Source organism: Ctenocephalides felis, unplaced genomic scaffold (assembly GCF_003426905.1).
Source record: "Ctenocephalides felis isolate EL2017-DRISC unplaced genomic scaffold, ASM342690v1 CF-g0.4_SCAFFOLD_00845, whole genome shotgun sequence".
Lineage (NCBI taxonomy): Eukaryota > Metazoa > Arthropoda > Insecta > Siphonaptera > Pulicidae > Ctenocephalides > Ctenocephalides felis.
In genome coordinates, this window is record NW_020536999.1 from 44468061 (window position 1) to 44489857 (window position 21797).

General features: G+C 30.3%; 2 protein-coding genes across 2 annotated transcripts in view; both read left to right on the top strand.

The window, feature by feature from the left end:
* LOC113370649 overlaps positions 1-1691 on the top strand; it is a 219443-nt gene extending 217752 nt beyond the window's left edge. Inside the window, exon 7 of the mRNA XM_026611347.1 lies at positions 1416-1691. Coding sequence (XP_026467132.1) covers positions 1416-1585 — 170 coding nt within the window. The 3' untranslated portion in view covers positions 1586-1691. The remainder of the gene's footprint in view (positions 1-1415) is intronic.
* LOC113370658 (apical junction component 1 homolog) lies at positions 1628-4724 on the top strand. Its single transcript, XM_026611358.1, has 2 exons — positions 1628-1700; positions 3482-4724. Exon 2 carries the CDS (start codon positions 3502-3504, stop codon positions 4567-4569), a length of 1068 nt encoding a protein of 355 aa, XP_026467143.1. The 5' UTR covers positions 1628-1700; positions 3482-3501; the 3' UTR covers positions 4570-4724.
* The last annotated feature ends 17073 nt before the right edge of the window (positions 4725-21797 follow it).

Consider the following 21797-nt stretch of genomic DNA (forward strand, 5'->3'; position numbering starts at 1 on the left):
ATTATATATTGCGTCAGCTTAAGTTAATTTTTATTTAGGATAAAAATCACCTCTTGATTTATATTTTAATAAATTAAAAAGGTTTTGATAAATTGTACATTTTTTCATAATTTGGTGCAAGCAAATAAAATTTATATGAAAAACAATATAACATAATCCCGTAATATATTTTAGTTCTACGTTTTTTATGAGATTTAATTTTTTAATATGTATTTGCATTTTTCTTTGGTATATTTCATAATAGATTTTATTTGTTTCATTAAATTTTTATTTGCCTTATATATTATAGTTATTGTATTATTTCACATTTAGGATGTGTATAATTTAGCCTTTGTATTTATTGTTTAGATATTATTTGTATTTGTTCATATCATATTATCAACGTTTCATATTATAATAAAATATAATTTTCTTAATTTTGTGTTTTCAATCCCTATATATATGTATATATATATATATATATATATATATATATATATATATATATCATTCCCATCTTTCTTCATTCATAACTGTAAAGGTGTTCTTAAAATTGTTTTTAATGTTTGAAGGGTTTTTTTTCATAAAAAAATAATAGCTTTGCTTTCAAATATATATTATAATACTAATATCGTATACTGAGAAGGTAAGTGTGATATATAAATATAAGCTGATTTTTTATGGTACATATATATAAATATAAATTATAATCACGGAGACATGATATAATAAGCTAAATTATTTTTGAACTACAATAAAATATTTTTTTATATAATTTTGCTTAATATTTAGTTTTTTCAAATACTTCATTGAAAGTATATATATATATATTTTTTTTCAGTATTATTAATTAAATTCGGTGATAATTTTTACAATTAGTAAATTTACTTTTTAGTATTGATTTTTGGTAACTGATTCGTATTGATTTTTCTACTATATGAATATAATTATTTGAATTAAATGATTTTACACAATTAAATTTGTCGTATGTACCATTTCTACAAAACAATAATTTAATTTATTTTACAATTTGCGATTCTAATATATGAGAACTATTCTAATATAATTTTAATGTATAAACTACTTTTCCGGATGCTTAATTAAGATCATGGTCAAATACATAATATAAACTTTCATTCAATTTAAACTTAATAAAATTATCTATAAATTCTATAACATTTAATATAATTTATTATGAAATTGTCTAATACATCTCTTGTAATTAATTATTTAAATAACGATTTTTCCTAATAATTTGTATGAAAGTTCCTAATATTTAATATAATTTATTATAAGATAAATTAAATCGGTTTTCATTATTGTCGCTAACACATGAATTATACCCACACTCAACGTAGACATAGTTTAATTTAGTTTAAACCTAATATTTCGAGTGTGTGTGTGTGTAAAAGTAAACTTTTATTTGGTCGTTTTAGTGCACGTTTCTGAGTATTCGCCAGCCGGATCGTTGGAACCGTCGACTACGCCGGGCTCAGCCAGCCTGGAGGATGTCCTGGCTTCGCTCCTGGGACTGCGGCCTTCTTCTGCTGCGTCGTCCTCGCACCATGCGCCCGGGCTGTTGCCGGCAGGTACGCCCGACGTGTAAGTTGCAACCCAAAATCCATGTCAAATTATGTTGAACGTTACTCCCAGCAGTGCTCGGAAATGAACATGAATGAATGAAGAGTTGTAGAACTGGGGATAAGCATAGATATTAGAAGGTTTTTAGTTATTTATTTTATTGTATTTATATTATATTATAATAGCACATAGGGAATGCAATACCGGTATTTTCGGTATTTTTACATAAGCGCTATTTGATACATAATACACTAAAGTTTAAATTTCTCGGAACAAATTTATCTTTAAATTCCATAATCGCATAAACAGCTATATCTTCAAGTGATTCTATAATGTCAAATATTATCTCAACCTGTCATTAAACTGAATATTTATTGCTTTACTAACGGCTTCATATCGTGTTACAATAAATAGATTTGGACTGATGAATTACGATGTTTGTTTCATCTTTTGTAAAATTGTAACGATTTTTTAAGTGATATTTGCGCCAAAATATTTTATATCATACATATTACCCCTGCGTAATCTTTATTTTTTTCTAACTTTATACATAATAATTATGATAATTACTAAATATTTTTGCTTCTTATTACAATTATAAAATATTATTTTTCGACGAAGTTTCGAAGTTTGAAAATACTATAGAAGCACCACATTGATTTAAATAACAATACTCAACAATTATAGTAACTTATTATTTATATCGATCTTAAATTATATATTTGTAGAAAAATTATTTTTTTAAAATATTGGAGATTATGCTAATTTAATACATCGGATACAGACAATACAGTTTATTATAATAATGTAATCTGATCTTTTATGATTTTTTGGTCTTTCTTACTATTGGATATACTTTTGTTAAATTATTATTTAAAAAAATAAACTTATCGTTTTATTTGATCGTTTTTATTGTTTAGTTGAATATAGTTGTAGTTGTATAGACATTTTTTTATATTTGTACTTGTAACTTTCAATTTTGTTTACGTTTGTTTAAGATAATAAAAACACCGGTAATTTACCGGTATTCCGATTTTAAAATGAAAAATTACCGAAATATCGGTATTGAAATTTTTCATCGGTATTGCATTCCCTAATAGCACATATAAAAGTATTGCTATACAATTTATTTATGTGCTTCGCATGCATTTATATTTGCATGTGTATGGATATATGAATGTATTCAATTTAATGTAAAACATTCATCTAGTGTTTTTGATTTATAGAAAAAAGCAATTATTAAAATAATTATTACTTCTGATAATAGTTTAGGTATTAACGTGTAGAATATTTGTGATAATATCCTATGGAACAACCAGTTAACTGTGGCGCACACATCGAACAATGCACACAGTTTTGTGTCGTCCGAATCGAGCTCGGATTGTTTATTTGTCACTCCAGAGTATGTTGCGAGTAGGTACATATATTTGTCAATCACAGTTAACTGGTTAAATCTTAATACACTAATTTTTTATTTTAGACATTATATTTTTGTTTTTAAACAATTTCATTAAGAGACAGGCCAAATATCGCTTTTTTACAACGAAAGGGCAATATTCTACTTGTATTTTTATTGTTCGTGCTTCTTTCCTTAATTATTATTAAGTTTAAAAATTATTGTTCATATAATTTTATATAAATTATACATACTAATGTTATCACATAATAATTTTATACCACTGTTTAAGGTTGATAATATAATTATCCACTCTTTGAATGTTTTTTTGTTAGTTTTCTTGAGAATTATTTAATATGATATTAAAATATATTGTTTTAAATCTATTCACTCAAATTTCTATGAATTTGTGTACATTATAATTTGATAGCTTAGATTCGATTTATACTCACAAAAGATTTTAAATAATCATTATTATAACATAACCACCCCGTCGTATTTCAAATCATAGTAATTTTGTTGCAGAATTAGAAGATACAGCTAGTATGGCCGATACTATTAGGCACAAAGGCGACAATGACAGGGGATCAGATACTCCTATCGAGGGTCGCAGAAAAATCAGTCAAACGCTTCAAAACAATTACTCAACCGACCAACAGATGGTCAAATGCCGAAATAGTAATTGCAATAAAATTGCAGAAACCGCCGATGCTAAAAAGTTGTACAAAAACTGTCACAATTGTAGCTATATGTATTGCTCACGCGAATGTCGCAGAGCTCATTGGGAAAAACATCGAAAATTTTGCCTTCATTCTCGAGTTTCCACACTTTGCCGGCACGTTATTAATTCTGCGAAAGATGATGAAATGTCTTTACGTCACATTTCACTGATGGCAAGACAAGGTTACGAGACTCATGGGCGAGGAGTCGTCAAGCTCACGTTCAAAAGTCCCGAAAGCGCCGAATGTTTTGTTAAAAATGGGTTTCAAAAAATCGGAGATCTCAAGTATATTAAATGGCCAGATTTGGTTCCTGCTGAAATGGGTTCTGAATTATACTCCGAATTACTACGATTGTGCACTGCCTATGAACCCTTAAATAAGCTCGTGCTTTATGTTAGCGTGTGCGTAGTTTCTGAGGCTCCAGGCTCTGGTGCTGTTAAATGGGAAAGGCAGCTTGTATCTAGATGCGCTAAACTGAGGTTGGCGAAAAGCGTAATCAGCGAGACCATTGCCAAAAAAAACAGCGAGGAATCGGCAAACGAACCAGAAACTATAATATTTACCCCACTTTCCGGTGACGGTGCATCACAAAAATTGCGAGAGTTGTTTGTAGAAAATATACATAGGCACTTGCGAAGAAAAGGAGTTAATCTGCGACGTCACTTTCCAGAAATTCACTCGAAATTGAGTTCTTATGCGGATGTTGGTGGCGATAGATTTGCCCCATTGACCATCCATCCGAAAGATGAGTGTAGCGGCAAAACTTTTATGTGCATCATTATGCCAGTTGTTGACCGCGAGAAATTAAGTGATTTGCCTGTGGATAGAGCTAGAATCAAAATTGTTGATATTAGTTTAAAGCAAGAAAATGAAGCGCCGTCGACTGTGTGAATTTTCATCTGAAACTTACTAAGTGATCCGCATCCTTATTATTAAGCGTATGACTATACTCGTTTTTTCTTCGTACAAAGTAGGATATGTTGTTTTTTTGCTACATTAATTTATATAAATTGAATAAGTTTTGATATTGCCATTTATGTGAGGCATGTATAAGTAAAGACACCAATTGAAAACATATAAAAAATTGATATGATAATATCGTTACATTGAAATTCGTTAGTGAATGCCGTTTTAATCGAAATATATAGAAACTATGTTATATCTTGCAAAACTTATATAGTAGTAAGCAATTTAAAAAATATATTGTATTTTTATCGTTAACGTTATATTCTAATTACGTTTAGGCAGAGTTTAATCTAGCAAATTTTATGCATAGAAAGAAGTAGCGTTTACGCCAAATAATGAATTTATTTTTTGATATGACTATGTGAAATATATAAAAAATAGTAATCTCATATATATACATATTATTCAAAAACGAAGTGCTGTATAGTTAAAAATATCAAAAAATGTAACACCTAGAACATATAGATACTTTTCAGTTTGTGAACCTCACTTGTAAAGGAAAGCCCATGTGTGGGGCGCTTAAATACTAATTATCGATGAAGTCATAAATTTATAATTATCTTCTTGTTATTAAAATGTAATAAACGTTATTTAATAATTACTGTAACAGCACACTTATTTTTGAATGCGTAAATATAGTTATGGGTAACAGTTATTATCTGCTACGAAAAGGCATTTTTGTTTGATAAAGGCAGATTTGTTTGATAATTGCTTGTAATTAACTAAAGAGAATATTTCGAATTTAAAATAGTTCATTATATATTTCATCTTAATAAAATAATTTCAGTGAATGTTCTTCAAATAAACATTATCGATTCATTAATAAAATAAATCATTTTATATACATTAATAAATCATTAAAAATTATTACTTCTCAATTACTTCATAATTTTCTCTTTTTTTAAATAAAATTCATAATTGTGCATACACTACATTATCATGATCATCAAGATCAAAACAACCTTCAACTAATAATAACAACTAGTATGTATTTTTTAACACAATATGTTATTGAAAAATATGGGCATTGAGTTGTTCTGTATAATTATCTGTAGGTATATACACTTTTGAACTTTTACCATCATGAGTCAAAATATTAATGTAATGCCGTAAATGATGTGCCAAACAATGTTTGTAGTTTTTGTACCATGAAATGATTTTAATATTTATTTAATTCGATTTGTTTCGGTATGGACCCATAATGAATGCCTTTGGTGTAGTAGAAAATTTTGCAAATAATCACATTGTTCATAAAAGGACAGGTCGATTTATATGGGTAAAAAAAGTCGCATAGGCACATATGATTTACGGATACTAAGTATAACAATAAGATACTTTGCCGAAGAAACCATATCTGTAAAATGAATTCTGATGTCCCGTGCATTGACCCAAAGATTGAGTTAAATTTTGATAAACCCTGTTTTGGCTCATTTAGAGCGCCCCAATAGTGTCCAAATGTATGACCGACCCCCACTAACTTTGGAAGGCCGATCTACGAGAGGTCCCCTATACAAAATTGCATCATTTTTGGAACTTCAACATGACAAAATTCAGCGATTTATTTTTATTATAAAGTTTGTTTAATCATAACATATGCAAATAATACTATTTAAACTTATAAATTTTGCTTGAAGTCTTTGTTGGGGTCAAATTTGGAAAATTTAGCACAGCTCTCTAAATGTTTTCGCCATAACTGCCTCTAGCTAGCATAGAAACGCAGAGCCAAAATGCATTGAAAAAAATGAAACAAAAAATTTTAATTTTTTTTTATGTAAAAAAGTTTTTTGTGTGTGCATGAATTAGTATCCGAAAAAAAGGGTTTCAAAAAAATATTTATTGTTAAGTAAAATAGCAAAAACGATGATTTTTTGCAATTTTTGAATGGGAGACCTCTAAGTAGTCCCAGGGGTTGAACGATGGGCATGAGTGGATCGGCTTTTCAAAGTTATTGGGAGTCATACATTCGGATGCGATTGGGCCAAAACGGATTTTTTCAAAATTTAACCCTTATCATTGGGTCAATGTACGGGACATCAGAATTCATTTCAGAGATATGGTTTCTTCAGCAAAGTATCTTATTTTGATCCCTAGTATCCGAAAATCATATGTGCTTAAGCAACTTTTAAATCGACCCTCCCCAATATATATATATATATATATATATATATATATATATATATATATATGTACATCATAATTTTTCCATTCCCAAAATGTGATAACTTCAAAATAGAAATAAAACTGTTTTTCAATTCAATGTGTGTATATTTGTGTAGTTTTTAAACCATTTAAATATTTTTAAACCATTAAAATATTCCATATTATTTTTTATATGACACGGAAGGGTAAAACGGCCGAAAAGGGTAAATTATAACGATTAAACTCTAAACTACGTAATATATTTGATCAATTGATCATGCTTCGACAACATTATAGTTTGTCCTTGTTAGAAACACACGCATGTATCATAAATTTCAATTTTTTAATTTGAAAATCTGTGGACTATCATTGTCCATGTCCATTTTTAACTTCCCGTAGGGTAAGTTATTGTAATGGGCCGAAAATCGGAATTGAAAATTTTTACATTTCTCGACGTTTTGAAGGTTTGTGAACGTTTTGGCATACTTCAGAAAAAATGGATGTGTGTGTGTGTGTGTGTATGTATGTATGGATACAAATTTTCGCCCACGTTTTCGGGCGCACGGATCAACCGATTTGAATGGTTCAAAAAACATTCGATTCCTATTGATAGGGAAAAGAGCTGATTAGTTTTTGGCAAAGGCAGATCCAGCCGTTTCGGAGATACGGAGCAAAGAGTGCAGAAAATAGAAATCGAATTTTTGAGAGAACGGAGTATCCGATTTGAATGAACTGAAAAACATTCAATTAGTAATGATTGGGAGAAGTGTTTATTAGTTTTTGGCAGGCCCAGCCATTTTGAAGATACGGAGCTAAATATGTAAAAAATGGCAGTTTTTGAGAGAACTAAGCGTCCGATTTAAATGATTCAAAGAACTTTCTGCTTGTCTTAACAAAATAATTGATTTTGGAAAAAAAATTTCGTTCAATTTTTTTTTTTTTTTTTAGTTTTTTAGTTTTGTGTATATCGAAAATATTTCAGATTTTATTTTTAATTCTGACTATAGTTCTAATATACTTTACAAATAATTTCAACTCTGCAATTCAGTTTATATAATTCTTATAAATATTAGATAATGTTACAATATTTATAATAATCTATTTGTAATTCAGTATTTCTCGAACATTTCGTTACGGTACGGGAAGTTCCAGCAATTTGCCTTAAGGCACGATGCCATAATTGCCTCAAGACAGAATTCCACTTACAGCTAGTTACAAGTTTTTATTGATTCATATGAAACTAATAATTAAGCATATATTAAAACTGTTGCTTTACAACTTTATATTCCTAAAATTCTTGCTCGAAGCATTATATGCATGCTATATAATAGTTTATTTTAGGAATATTGCAAAACTTGTACAAAATACTAAAGTACTACTAAATTTTGAATTCAACATTTTTGCACATTTTGGTCATTGTAAATATTGTTTTAAATATTTCTATTAATAACTTCTGAACATGATTTCTAATCTGTCTCTGCCTAGGAGCAGAATCTGATTGGGTCGTCTCATCTGGAGTTCTTTTTGGATCCGACTTTGGTCGACCGGGTCTCTAGTCGACTAGCGATCGCGACAGACTTGCAAAAACATACTAGTTAAAAAAGTTATTCAACCCAAGAAAAAACATTTGGATGGACACAAAATCAAACTACCTATTTACATATTAATGCTGGCCAACAGTCAGGATATGAATAATCTAAAAAAGGCGAACATCATCAACGACCATCTTTTTAAATGGGAGAACTATAAACCACCGGACGTTAAACAATGCAGAAAGTGCCAAACAGTAGGTCACACCTCTTATAACTGTACTTAAAATACAGATGCGTAAAATGTACTGAAGACCACTTACCAGGATAGTGTAAAAATTATGTGTTATTATATCATGTGTTATTATAAATAGTGCTATGTGATTTTTTTTTGGATAAATTTTCTTTCCTCTTTTTTTGTCACACAAATATGAATTTATTTATATATTCTGAATTAATTATTGCTTGCAAAATCAAATCCAATGAAGGATACAATACCTACGAGTAAAAAACCCATGTTATAAAATGCAATGTACATACTTACATTTATTGAAATATAAATGTTTTTGACTTTAACTTGGATAGTGTAAAAAAACTAGCAATGAACCAGCAGAGTGTATCAACTGCAGAGAAAAACACCCTGCGAACTTTTCACGTTGTGAATTCTTGCTCAAGTACAAGGAGCAAAAGAAGAATAAATTTGCAAATTCACCTCATACGTCGAGGACTTATTCTGCTGACATCTCAGAGGCAAAAGAACAATGCAAATTCAGACCCCAAAATCCAGCTATAAACTCTTTGGCAGAACCGGACTTTAGCACGACAGAAGGGATTTTAAATGCAGCGAAACATATAAAATCAGCATTTGAAGATCCAGAAGTGGCAACAATATTCAAGGAATTATACACATTATCCATAGCTCTCAAGACAGCAAAGACCTATAGTGAAAAATATCATTTAATACTCGACTCATTAAAATCATGGCCTTGAACCAAACCTATAACATTAATGTAATTTACTTTAACGCAAATGGCACAAGAAAAATCGAACTGAACTTATTGAATTACTTGAAACTAAGAACATAGATATAGTCCTCTTAAATGAGACGCATTTACAAAAGAAAGATACTTTTTATATTAAAAATTACAAAGTGTATAGAACAGATAGAGAAATCTCTTCATGGGGAGGTGCAGCCATTCTTGTCATACGATGCATTAAGCATGAACAACTCAACTTACCAGAACAGAAGTACACTGAAGCGACTGCCATAAATATATTTATTGAAAATTCTAAACTGACAATAATATCTATTTATGTTCCGTGCAACAAATTATTACTACGTGATATCAAATCACTCATTAATGTTAGCAATAAAGTGTTTATAGCTGGTGACTTCAACGCTCAACATCCAATGTGGAAATGTAGAGGAAATAATAACAGTGGCAAAAAACTATGCAAATATATTAATAATACAGTGAACAATGTTTAGCTGCATTATCCAGATACTCCTACTAGATTTGCTTAATGCATTTGCTCAATTAATAGTACTATTGACCTGGCTTTATCGAAAAATGTACATATAACAACTCAACCGACATCTCTGCCATGTCTAAATTTAGATCATAATCCAGTCTTCATACAAATAAATAGCAAATTAACCGTCTATGAGTCTGGCAATACGAAGTACTTAAACTACGCAAAAGCCAATTGGATCCTATTTAAAAAATTAATAAACTTAAATATCAATCACAGAATGCAAATAACTGAAAAAGAAGACTTAGATAGAGCAGTTGAACACTTAACAAGCACGATAAATAACGCTATTAAATTAACTATTCCTTTTAGAAATCCACAACAAGATACTGCTGACAGCTTACCGCAAAACATAATAAATAAAATAAAATTCAAAAATCAAGTCAAAAAACTTTGGCAAGTTTCCGGAAATCAACACCTGAAATCCCGTGTGAATAAACTAACAAAAATAATCCAAGTAGAAATATGGGAATATCGCAACAAATGCTGGACTGACAAACTGAACAAAATAAATACATATCCAAATAATATTTGGCCAACTATAAAGCGCATCACAAAGCGACTTCCACAAATGCCTGCCCCTAGTATCCGATACGGAGATGGCCTCAACAGAAATTCAGAAAGCCGAATCACTAGCTAAACAATTTGAAAATAATTATGGATTAAATTCCGACAGTCAAAACACCTCATTTTCCCAGAAAGTAGAAAATGTAGTACAATCATTTGTTTCTAAAACTGCTCACTGTAGATCCAAGACAAAATTGTCACTGTCAAGGAAATAATAGATACCTTAAAAACTCTCAAAAACAATAAAGCCCCAGGTCCCGATGGGTTGCAAAACATCACAATTAAAAACTTGCCGCATAAAGCATTGATACTTCTAACAAGAGTAATAAATCAAATACTGATTTTGGGCTATTTTCCAGCTCAATGGAAGACTTCAATCATGATGCCATTACACAAACTCGGTAAAATAAATAATATACCAGCAAACTATCGTCCAATTGCACTACTCAATACAATGAGTAGAGTGGCAGAAAACGTTGTACAAACCAGGGTCAACAAACATATAGAAAAATTAAATATTATACCAAACTTTCAATTTGGGTTTAAAAAAGGACATTCTATAATGCATCCACTATCCGTGCTGGTAGAAAAAGCCACTACTAACTTTAACAAACCTAATCATATAGGACTAGTGTTACTTGACATCGAGAAAGCTTTTGACACAATTTGGAGCGCAGGATTAATATATAAACATAAACTAATTATTTTAAAATTTCCAAAGTACATAATTAAATTTATCATAATATATCTCAGTAATCGAAATTTTCAAGTGAAAATTGGTAATGAATTTTCAAGTCTAAAAATGGTTACTGCAGGAGTACCTCAATGATCTATACTTGGACCTAAACTGTTCAACTTATATATTTATGACATTCCAGTTTCTCCCAAAACGGACATGCTGATATTTGCCGACGACACGGCAATCCTAAGCTCATCAAGATCAGTTACTTTAATAATAGAGAGAATTCAACAACATAAATAAACGAGATCATAAACTACACGAAATTGTGGCGCCTTAAAATTAATGCCCAAAAATCCGAGGCAATAATTCTCTCTAAATTTAATAAAAGAAGTACTCCATATAAAAATTTACAAGTAACAAATATACCAATCGAATGGAAAAACAATGTCAAATACTTGGGTGTTACACTGGACCAAAAATTAACCTTCACAAAACACATTAAAAATAAACTAAGTAGTTCATACGGTGCAATGAAACGCACTAAAATCACTACTACATCGTAACAGTGTCCTCAACTCAAAAAATAAGAAGACCATTTATCTTTCATTAACAAGACCAATAATCACCTATGCGGCACAAATTTGGGTCACTACATGTAAAAGTAACATTCATAAACTGCAAATATTACAAAATAAAGTACTACGATTAATACTAAATGAGCACAGAGATCCAATTACCGAACACTACAAATCTAGTATCTTCACGAAAAATCCAATCTGCAATCTTTTAAAGAGACCATTCTCAACATGACGGCGTAATTCTTCGAAAATTGAAAACACAGCTCAAATCCAATCATAAAAAACCTAGGAAGAATTACAACAGACATGATATGGTACGGCAAATACGCCTTGCCAAACCACCTGATAGAGGAGTAGTATTTGGAAAAGAAAAAGTTACACCTATTCATAATAATATATTTTTAGTTAGTAAGTTATAATTGAGCAAATGTGTTTTTTTCTTTGTTTTTTTTTTTTTGCTTTCGGGTATTACAACTTCGGTCTTGCTTCTAACGAAACTTTTGAATCCTTTTGAAATGAGTGAAACATGTGGAATTTTGGCATGTTTTGAAATAATCTCCTTTCACCACTTATAAAAGGTAATCCATATTGTTGTACATGGAAATACAAATTTTTAAATTTAATTGAATTAATAATATATTGTATAGATTTATTATACGAGGGGAATGTAGAAAATAAGGTTCCCACATGTTTTTTAGGGTTGAGGCATTTTTTATTAGTTAGTGAGTTATCCACTTCTGAAAACCCGCTTCGAAGAACTCCGCCGCCACGCCCTTGCGCAGTCTTCTTCTTCGGCGATTCTGGATGGCTTTTTTGAGTTTCGTTGGCGTCTCGCAACATCTGTCCGAATTTATAATTATGCAGTGATCTTCCAGGTAGATGGAATGGAGTGGAAAGGATCAACAATGAAAGCGGTGTTGCCAGATTACTTTTTTTTTTTTTATTCTGCAATCTGTTTTACATGAGCAACATTAAGCAGAGATTGCTAACAATGATTATCTTACAATATAATAGTAACAACACCCAGCGGCGTGTCTACTAGGTATAAGGACTAATTATCTATACTCAAAGTATTTGCTGACATCTTTTTATTATATGTGCAACTATATCCACTAGGGGCGATTTTCACTTGAGGCTATATTTGATACCTATGACCTCAATTGGAAATTTGACATCAAAGTTGCCTGATCCGGTACAGGCTTGGCGGTAGCGGGAATCGATCCAGCGAACCTGGAACTAGTTTGTGCTAGCCCACGCCCTAACCGATATCGCCACCGCTGGCCCTATTGCCAGATTCTTGACCAAAATTTTTTTGACCAATTTTTTTTTTCAAAAATTTTTTTGACCAAAATTTTTTTAACCAAAAAATTTTTTTCCAAAATTTTTTTTCCAAAATTTTTTTTGACCAAATTTTTTTTTTTCAAAATTTTTTTGACTAAAATTTGTTTGACCAAAAATTTTTTTGTCCAAAAATTTTTTTGACCAAAATTTTTTTCATGAGACTTTTTTGACCAAAATTTTTTTGACCTTAATTTTTTTTTCCTAAATTTTTTTGACCAAAATTTTTTTGACCCAAAATTTTTTTTGTCCAAAAATTTTTTTGACCAAAATTTTTTTGACCAAAATTTTTATTTCCAAAATTTTTCGGACCAAAATTTTTTTTCCCAATTTTTTTTTCAAAAAAATTTTTTCCAAAAATTTTTTTGACCAAAATTTTTATTCCCAAAATTTTTTGGACCAATTTGGATTTTTTTATCGAAAAATTTTTTTGATCAAAATTTTTTTTGACCAAAATTTTTTATTCCAAACTTTTTTTTGTCCAAAAATTTTTTTGACCAAAATTTTTTTCCCAAAATTTTTTGGACCAACATTTTTTGGACCAACATTTTTTTGACCAAAAATTTTTCTGTCCAAAATTTTTCTGACCAAAATTTTTTTGACCAAAATTTTTCTGACCAAAATTTTTTTGACCAAAATTTTTTTCCCCAAAATTTTTTGGACCAAAATTTTTTTGACCAAAATTTTTTTGACCAAAATTTTTTTTTAGTCTAACAGCCATCCGCAATGGAGCGCGCAATCGCCGTCACCGCCAAGTGTGAAATCCGTCCAGTCATTCTGCCAGTTATTATTAAACATAACGAGATGGATACAGCACACGCGTCGAAATACTGTAAGGGTTTCATATTTTTTGACCAAAATTTTTTGGACCAAAATTTTTTTGACCAAAAATGTTTCTGTCCAAAAATTTTTTTGACCAAAATTTTTTGGGCCAAAATTTTTTTGATTAAAATTTTTTGTCCAAAAATTTGTTTGACCAAAACTTTTTTCTCAAAATTTTTTGGGCCAAAATTTTTTTGATTAAAATTTTTTGTCCAAAAATTTTTTTGACCAAAACTTTTTTTCTCAAAATTTTTTGGACCAAAATTTTTTTTGACCAAAATTTTTTGGACCAAAATTTTTTTGACCAAATTTTTTTTTCCTTTGGGAAAAATTTTTAAATTTCCAAAATTTTTTTTCCCAAAATTTTTTTGACCAAAAATTTTTTTGTCCAAAAAATTTTTTGATCAAAATTTTTTTGACCAAAATTTTTTTTCCAAAATTTTTTTTTCCAAAAATTTTTGGGACCAAAATTTTTTGTCCAAAATTTTTTTGACCAAAATTTTTTTTGACCAAAATTTTTTTGACCAAAATTTTTTTTTGACCAAAATTTTTTTGACCAAAATTTTTTGGACCAAATTTTTTGGACCAAATTTTTTTCCCAAATTTTTTTTTCCAAAATTTTTTTCCCAAAATTTTTTTGACCAAAATTTTTTCGACTAAAAATTTTTTTCCAACATTTTTTGGACCAAAATTTTTCCCCAAAAAATTTTTTGACCAAAATTTTTTTGACCAAAATTTTTTTGACTAAAATTTTTTTTCCCAAAATTTTTTGGACCAATTTTTTGACCAAAATTTTTTTGACTAAAAATTTTATTTTCAAGATTTTTTGGACCAAAATTTTCAACCAGGTTCTTTTTCATTTTCTTTTTCAATCCAATACAACTTTAGTTAGGGTATCATCATAAACAATCTTATAGACAAAAATTTTTTTGACCTAAAATTTTTTTCCCGAAATTTTTTTCCCAAAATTTTTTAAACCAAAATTTTTTGGGCCAAAATTTTTTTGACTAAAATTTTTTTGATCAAAATTTTTTTGACTAAAATTTTTTTGATCAAAATTTTTTTGTCCTAAAATTTTTTCTCCAAAATATTTTTCCCAAAATTTTTTAAACCAAAATTTTTTGGGCCAAAATTTTTTTGACAAAATTTTTTGGGCCAAAATTTTTTTGACTAAAATTTTTTTTGACCTAAAATTTTTTCGACCAAAATTTTTTGGGCCAAAACTTTTTGACCAAAATTTTTTTTTCGAAAATTTTTTTGACCAATCTGAAAACAATCTTATACACGGTGAAATATCAGTCATTCTGCCAGTTATTTTAATCATAACGAGATGGCGCCAAACATAAATACATACGGCATTGATGCATACAGCACACGCTTCGAAATACTGCAAGGTCGATTATGAAATAACGACCTAGCAGCTGTTTTATTGCACTTGGTACAATGTACTGAGTGTCAACTCAACTTTTGCCAAGAGCAGAATCTGATTGGTTCGTCTGATCTGGACTTTTTTTTTGAATCCGACTTTGGTCGACCGGGGCTGTAGTCGACTAGCGATCGCGACAGATTTTAATGTTGTAGTCGATTTCCGAGTATCCAACTCATTTTTGGCATAAAATATTGAAGGATAAATGTTAATTTATTTGAAAAGTTTTGAGCACAAGTTTTTACTAAATTTTGTTATTTTTTCCATTTCTAACTCTCGTTGTGCTGTACTGATGACAAGTTATATATTTTTTACAACTCATAACGCACGCTGTGCAGTACTGTCTGCACTGTTAATAATTAAATTCCTTTTATTGCTTCTCGCGTACGGGACACCCTTGTGCGGGTACACGCATCGCCACCCCGGCTCATTCAGCGACATTTCTGTCGCCCTTTAGGGCTTGCGGTGGGTGAGGCATTTTTTCCCAAAATTTTTTGGACCAAATTTTTTTTCCGAAATTTTTTTTGACAAAAATTTTTTTCCCAAAATTTTTTAAAACAAAATTTTTTGGGCCAAAATTTTTTTGACTAAAATTTTTTTGGTCAAAATTTTTTTGACCAAAATTTTTTTGACTAAAATTGTTTTGACCAAATTTTTTTGGGCCAAAATTTTTTTGACCAAATTTTTTTTGACTAAAATTTTTTTTGAGTCAAAATTTTTTTGGCCAAAATTGGGCCTTTATTGAAGTAGTTTGGAAAAGTTGTTTTGATTTTATATAGGAGTCCTGAGTGCCAAACCTTATCGAAAGCCTGACTGACATCTAAGAATACGGCTACACTGTGTTCCTTTCTATTCATGGCTTCAAGAATACGAGACACCGTTCTGTTGCATTGTTGAATTGTAGAGTGATTTTTTCTGAAGCCAAACTGATGGTGAGGAATCCAACTATCATTCGGATGATCTTCTGACAATCTCTGCAACAAAAGTCTCTCTAAAATTTTCGATAATATCGATAAAAGACTGATAGGACGGTATGAACTAGCAGTGTGATGGTTTTTGTTTGGTTTAGCGATCATAATAATTTCTGCAGTCTTCCACGCTGTGGGCCAATAATTGTATTGAAGTATGGCGTTGAAAATATTTGTTATATATAAGATACCTTTTGTAGGCAATTCTTTTAACATCTTTGGAGTAATTTTATCCATACCTGGCGAAGATCTATTTTTTATCCTTTTTATTTCACATAAGACATCATTTGGTGAAAAATGTCCTAACGGTGTAGAATGTATGGGTTGATTTACGAAATTGTTAATTAAATTATTCTGGGAAATATTTCGAGCGCTAAAAATGCTACTTAGATGATCAGCAAATGCCTCCGCTTTTTCTTCGTTGCTTTTTGCCCAAATGAATCCGTTTTGGTTGGTTATTTTCAGAGGAGGGTTTTGTTGTAGGGGTTTACTTTTGTTTCTGATTGGTTTCCATATGGAATTATCGTACCTATTTAACTGCAATATATACGACCTGAATGTACAATTCTTCCATTCTTTCATTTTTTTCCTCAGCGTGTTATTGAGATGATTAAGCGATGTCTTATCCGTTGGTAGATGAGAATGTTGCCAGGTTCGTCTTGCTCTTCGTTTCTGTGCAATTAGCTTCTTAATCTCTTGCGGAATTATTAGATTATCATTTCTTGGATTAATGTTCGGGGTGATCTGCTTGGTTGTTTCACGTACAATCTCAGAAAAATAATCTATATTATTTTCTATATCAATAACGCTTGTAGGCCTAGATTTTGGAAATAATTTTGAATCAAGTATGGATTTGAATTGAATCCAGTTAGAAAGATTGTTGTGTAGAATATGATTGTTGATAACTGGAGTAGGAAATGTGCTAAACGTCACAAGTATTGGAGAATGATCTGAAGAGAGATCGTAACTAGATTCAATATTGAGATTTGAAAGATCAATACCTTTCACAATAAAAAAATCTAAAAGGTCTGGAACTTTAGTAGGTTCAGAAGGCCAATAAGTTGGACTGCAAGTTGAAATAAAGGAGAGGTTATTTTGCCCTATGGCTGCATGAAGAATCTTTCCTTTGGCTGTAGTCAGTCTAGAACCCCAGGCAATATGTTTACAATTAAAGTCACCACCAATGATAAATTTATTACCTAATTGAGAGAAAAATGAAGAAAACTGAGCACAAGAAATTTTGAATCTTGGTGGACAATAAACAGCAGAAACACAAAAATTATATAAATTTGTTTCAACAGAAATTTGAGTTGCTTGTAGAAAATCATCAGAAATATTTGGTAGAACAAAATGCTTTATATTATTTTTGATTAATATAGCCGAACCGCCGCGAGCCCTGCCACTTGGGTGATTTGAATTATAAGTAGTGTAGTTATAAATTTTGAAGTAGTTTTTTTCAGTGAAGTGAGTTTCTGAGATTAATAAGATATCTATTAAGTTTAACTTTAAAAAACATTCTACTTCATTTTTGTGAGGTATTAAACCGTTGGCATTCCATTCAGCAATTTTAATTATTTTTGCCATTGCTTTTGTTGTTGACTAACGTGGATAACATATTTATTATTATGGTGTTCTGTTGCAAAAGCTGATTGAAGATATTTTTAAATTCTAAAATAAGTGTTGCTAGAGAATCAGAATCAGGATTTGAAGGTGAATGATTAGAAGCAGAGTAATTGTTTTTTGCAATGTCTGCATAGGATGAATTTTGAATTGTTGGATTTAAGGCCGGAGAAATGTTGTTTATTTTATTATTAGAATTAGAATTATTAGAATTTTTCAAATTTTGGTTATTTGGATTTGGATTTATGACTGATTGATTTACTGGAGTTTTGTTTCTTTGTTCTTTAATTTTTTGGAAGTATGAGCAACCGCGATAATTAGCTGGATGAGCACCGTCGCAAAAATAACAACATGCCGGAGCATTCGGATCTTTGGTACAAGCTATAGTATTATGATTGTCACCGCATTTTAGGCAAGCAAATGGTCTATTGCAGTATTTTTTGGTGTGATTAAAGAGTTGACAGCGAGTGCATTGTATAATGTTGTTGGACTTTCTCGGTGGTTCGACGCGTATTATGCAGTTGAATAATTTATAAATGTTATAAATATTTTTGTTATTTCTATTTGGTTCCAGATCAACAAAAAACATATTAAGAGGTTCTTTTGTTATTCTATGTCTAATATTTAGGATATTACGTACGACATGACCCTGTTTTAATAGTTCTAATTTAATTGCATCTGTGCTTGTTGAAAAGTGTACATTTCTAAGATCAACCCTATAAGCCTTCTCTTCTTTTAATTGATATGTATGATATACGGCATTAGTTTCTTTTAGATGTCTGAATAAAGTTCGAAAATGGTCGACAGAATTACATAGAATTTTAAATGTATTGTTAGCTAAACTTCTCAGGAAATATTGATCGTGCGGAATTATTTCATTTAATTGATTAGACATATCATTAATATCGTCAATTCCGTAAATAAAAATTGGAGGGGGCTTACTGACTGGAGCCGGTTTAACTGAGTTGTCATCATTAGCTGTTTCTATTGTTGAAAGGGCCGAAAATCTGTTTTGAATTTTGACATCTATTCCTAATGGTTCAAATGAAGTTTTTCTTTTTTTGAAATTGAATACTTGCCATGAATTAGGAGGTTTCTTGACATCAGAATGTGGTTGAGTGAGGCTTGTAGATGCACTATTACTAGATGATATTACTTCCTGTCTTGAGTCAGAAACTGATGAAGTTGAACGCAGCGAGACCTTTTCCGATGTAAACATATTGGTCCGACCTTCTTCGCGAGGTATCTTGCTGTATTTGCTGGATCCAATAACGGTCTTTCGTAGTTTTGGGATTTCTGATGGTTTACTGTCCGATACCATATTCGCTTCTATATCTTGATTGAAATGTAAGACATTTTTTTGATTCCACAAACGCACATTAGAGTCTCGATTATGTATGGTTTTTTGTAAGCAATTATTTAATTATCTGTACACTTTTGTAAGCTTTTCATGCAATTTTAATAAACCGTAAAATTCCACAGTTGATAAATGAATTCCTTTTATTGCTTCTTGCGTACGGGAGACCCTTGTGCGGGTACCCCGTACCAGCAATCAGCGACATTTCTGTTCAGGGCTTTTGCGGTGGGTGATGCATTTTTTTTCCCAAAATTTTTTTGACTAAAAATTATTTTCCCAAAATTTTTTGGGCCAAAATTTTTTGGACCAAAATTTTTTTGACCAAAAATTTTTTGACCAAAAATTTTTTTTCCCATATTTTTTTGGGCCAAAATTTTTTTGACCAAATTTTTTTTGTCGCCAAAATTTTTTTGACCAAATTTTTTTTGTCGCCAAAATTTTTTTGACCAAAATTTTTTGGGTCAAAATTTTTTTGCCCCAAAATTTTTCGACCCAAATTTTTTTGACCAAAGTTTTTTGGGCCAAAATTTTTTCGACCAAAATTTTTTTTGAGCAAAATTTTTTTTCCGAAAATTTTTTGGGCCAAAATTTTTTGGGCCAAAATTTTTTTGACCAAAAATTTTTTGAGCCAAAATTTTTTGGGTCAAAATTTTTTTGACCAAAATTTTTTGGGCCAAAATTTTTTTGACCAAATTTTTTGGGCCAAAATTTTTTTGACCAAAAATTTTTTTCCCAAAATTTTTTGGGCCAAAATTTTTTTGAGCAAAATTTTTTTTCCGAAAATTTTTTGGGCCAAAATTTTTTTGGGTCAAAATTTTTTTGACCAAAATTTTTTTGACCAAGATTTTTTTGACCAAGATTTTTTTGGGTCAAAATTTTTTGGTCAAAAAAATTTTGATCCAAAAAAATTTTGACCCAAAAAATTTCGGCCCAAAAAATTTTGACCCAAAAAAATCTTGGTCAAAAAAATTTTGGTCAAAAAAATTTTGGTCAAAAAAATTTTGACCCAAAAAAATTTTGACCCAAAAAATTTTGGTCCAAAAAATTTTGACCCAAAAAATTTCGGCCCAAAAAATATTGACCCAAAATGGGATGTTTTTTGGGGATGTTTTTTGGGAAAATTTTTTGGGGATATTTTTTGGGAATATTTTTTGGGGAATTTTTTCGGGGAAACTTTTCGGGGATATTTTTTGGGATACTTTTTGGGGAAATTTTTTGGGGATATTTTTTCGGGATATTTTTTCGGGGATATTTTTTGGGGAAATTTTTTCGGGGATATTTTTTGGGGAAATTTTTTGGGGAATTTTTTTGGGGAAATTTTTTGGGGATATTTTTTGGGGATATTTTTTGGGGAAATATCCCCGAAAAATATCCCCAAAAAATTTCCCCAAAAAATATTCCCAAAAAAATTTCCCCAAAAAATATCCTCAAAAAATTTCCCCAAAAAAATATCTATTTTAGGGGATATTTTTTGGGGAAATTTTTTGGGGATATTTTTTGGGGATATTTTTTGGGGATATTTTTGGGGAAATTTTTTCAGGGATATTTTTTCGGGGATATTTTTTGGGGATATTTTTCGGGGAAATTTTTCGGGGATATTTTTTTGGGGATATTTTTTTGGGGATATTTTTTGGGGAAATTTTTCGGGGAATATTTTTGGGGAAATTTTTCGGGGATATTTTTCGGGGATATTTTTTGGGGATATTTTTCGGGGAAATTTTTTCGGGGATATTTTTTGGGGATATTTTTGGGGTAATTTTTTCGGGGATATTTTTTGGGGATATTTTTCGGGGAAATTTTTTCGGGGATATTTTTGGGGAAATTTTTTCGGGGATATTTTTTGGAGAAATTTTGTGGGGATATTTTCGGGGAAATTTTTTCGGGGAAATTTTTTGGGGAAATTTTTTCGGGGATATTTTTTGGGGATATTTTTCGGGGAAATTTTTCGGGGATATTTTTTTGGGAATATTTTTCGGGGAAATTTTTTCGGGGAAATTTTTTGGGGATATTTTTTTGGGGAAATTTTTTGGGGAATTTTTTTGGGGATATTTTTTGGGAATATTTTTGGGGAAATTTTTTCGGGGATATTTTTTGGGGATATTTTTCGGGGATATTTTTCGGGGATATTTTTTTTAGGAAATTTTTTGGGGATATTTTTTGGGGATATTTTTTGGGGATATTTTTTTGGGGATATTTTTTTGGGGATTTTTTTTGGGGATATTTTTTGGGGAAATTTTTCGGGGAATATTTTTGGGGAAATTTTTCGGGGATATTTTTCGGGGATATTTTTTTGGGGATATTTTTCGGGGAAATTTTTCGGGGATATTTTTTGGGGATATTTTTGGTAAAATTTTTTTGGGGATATTTTTTCGGGAAATTTTTTTGGGAAATTTTTACTAATATCCCCAAAAAAATTTCCCCAAAAAAATATCCCCGAAAAATTTCCCCGAAAAATATCCCCTATAAAATATCCCCGAAAAAATTTCCCCAAAAATATCCCCAAAAAATATCCCCAAAAAATATCCCCAAAAAAATATCCCCGAAAAATTTCCCCGAAAAATATCCCCAAAAAATATCCCCGAAAAAATATCCCC

Bases quoted from the DNA above. Each gene is read 5' to 3' on its own strand.
- LOC113370658 (XM_026611358.1), top strand. From the start codon at position 3,502: ATGGCCGATACTATTAGGCACAAAGGCGACAATGACAGGGGATCAGAT.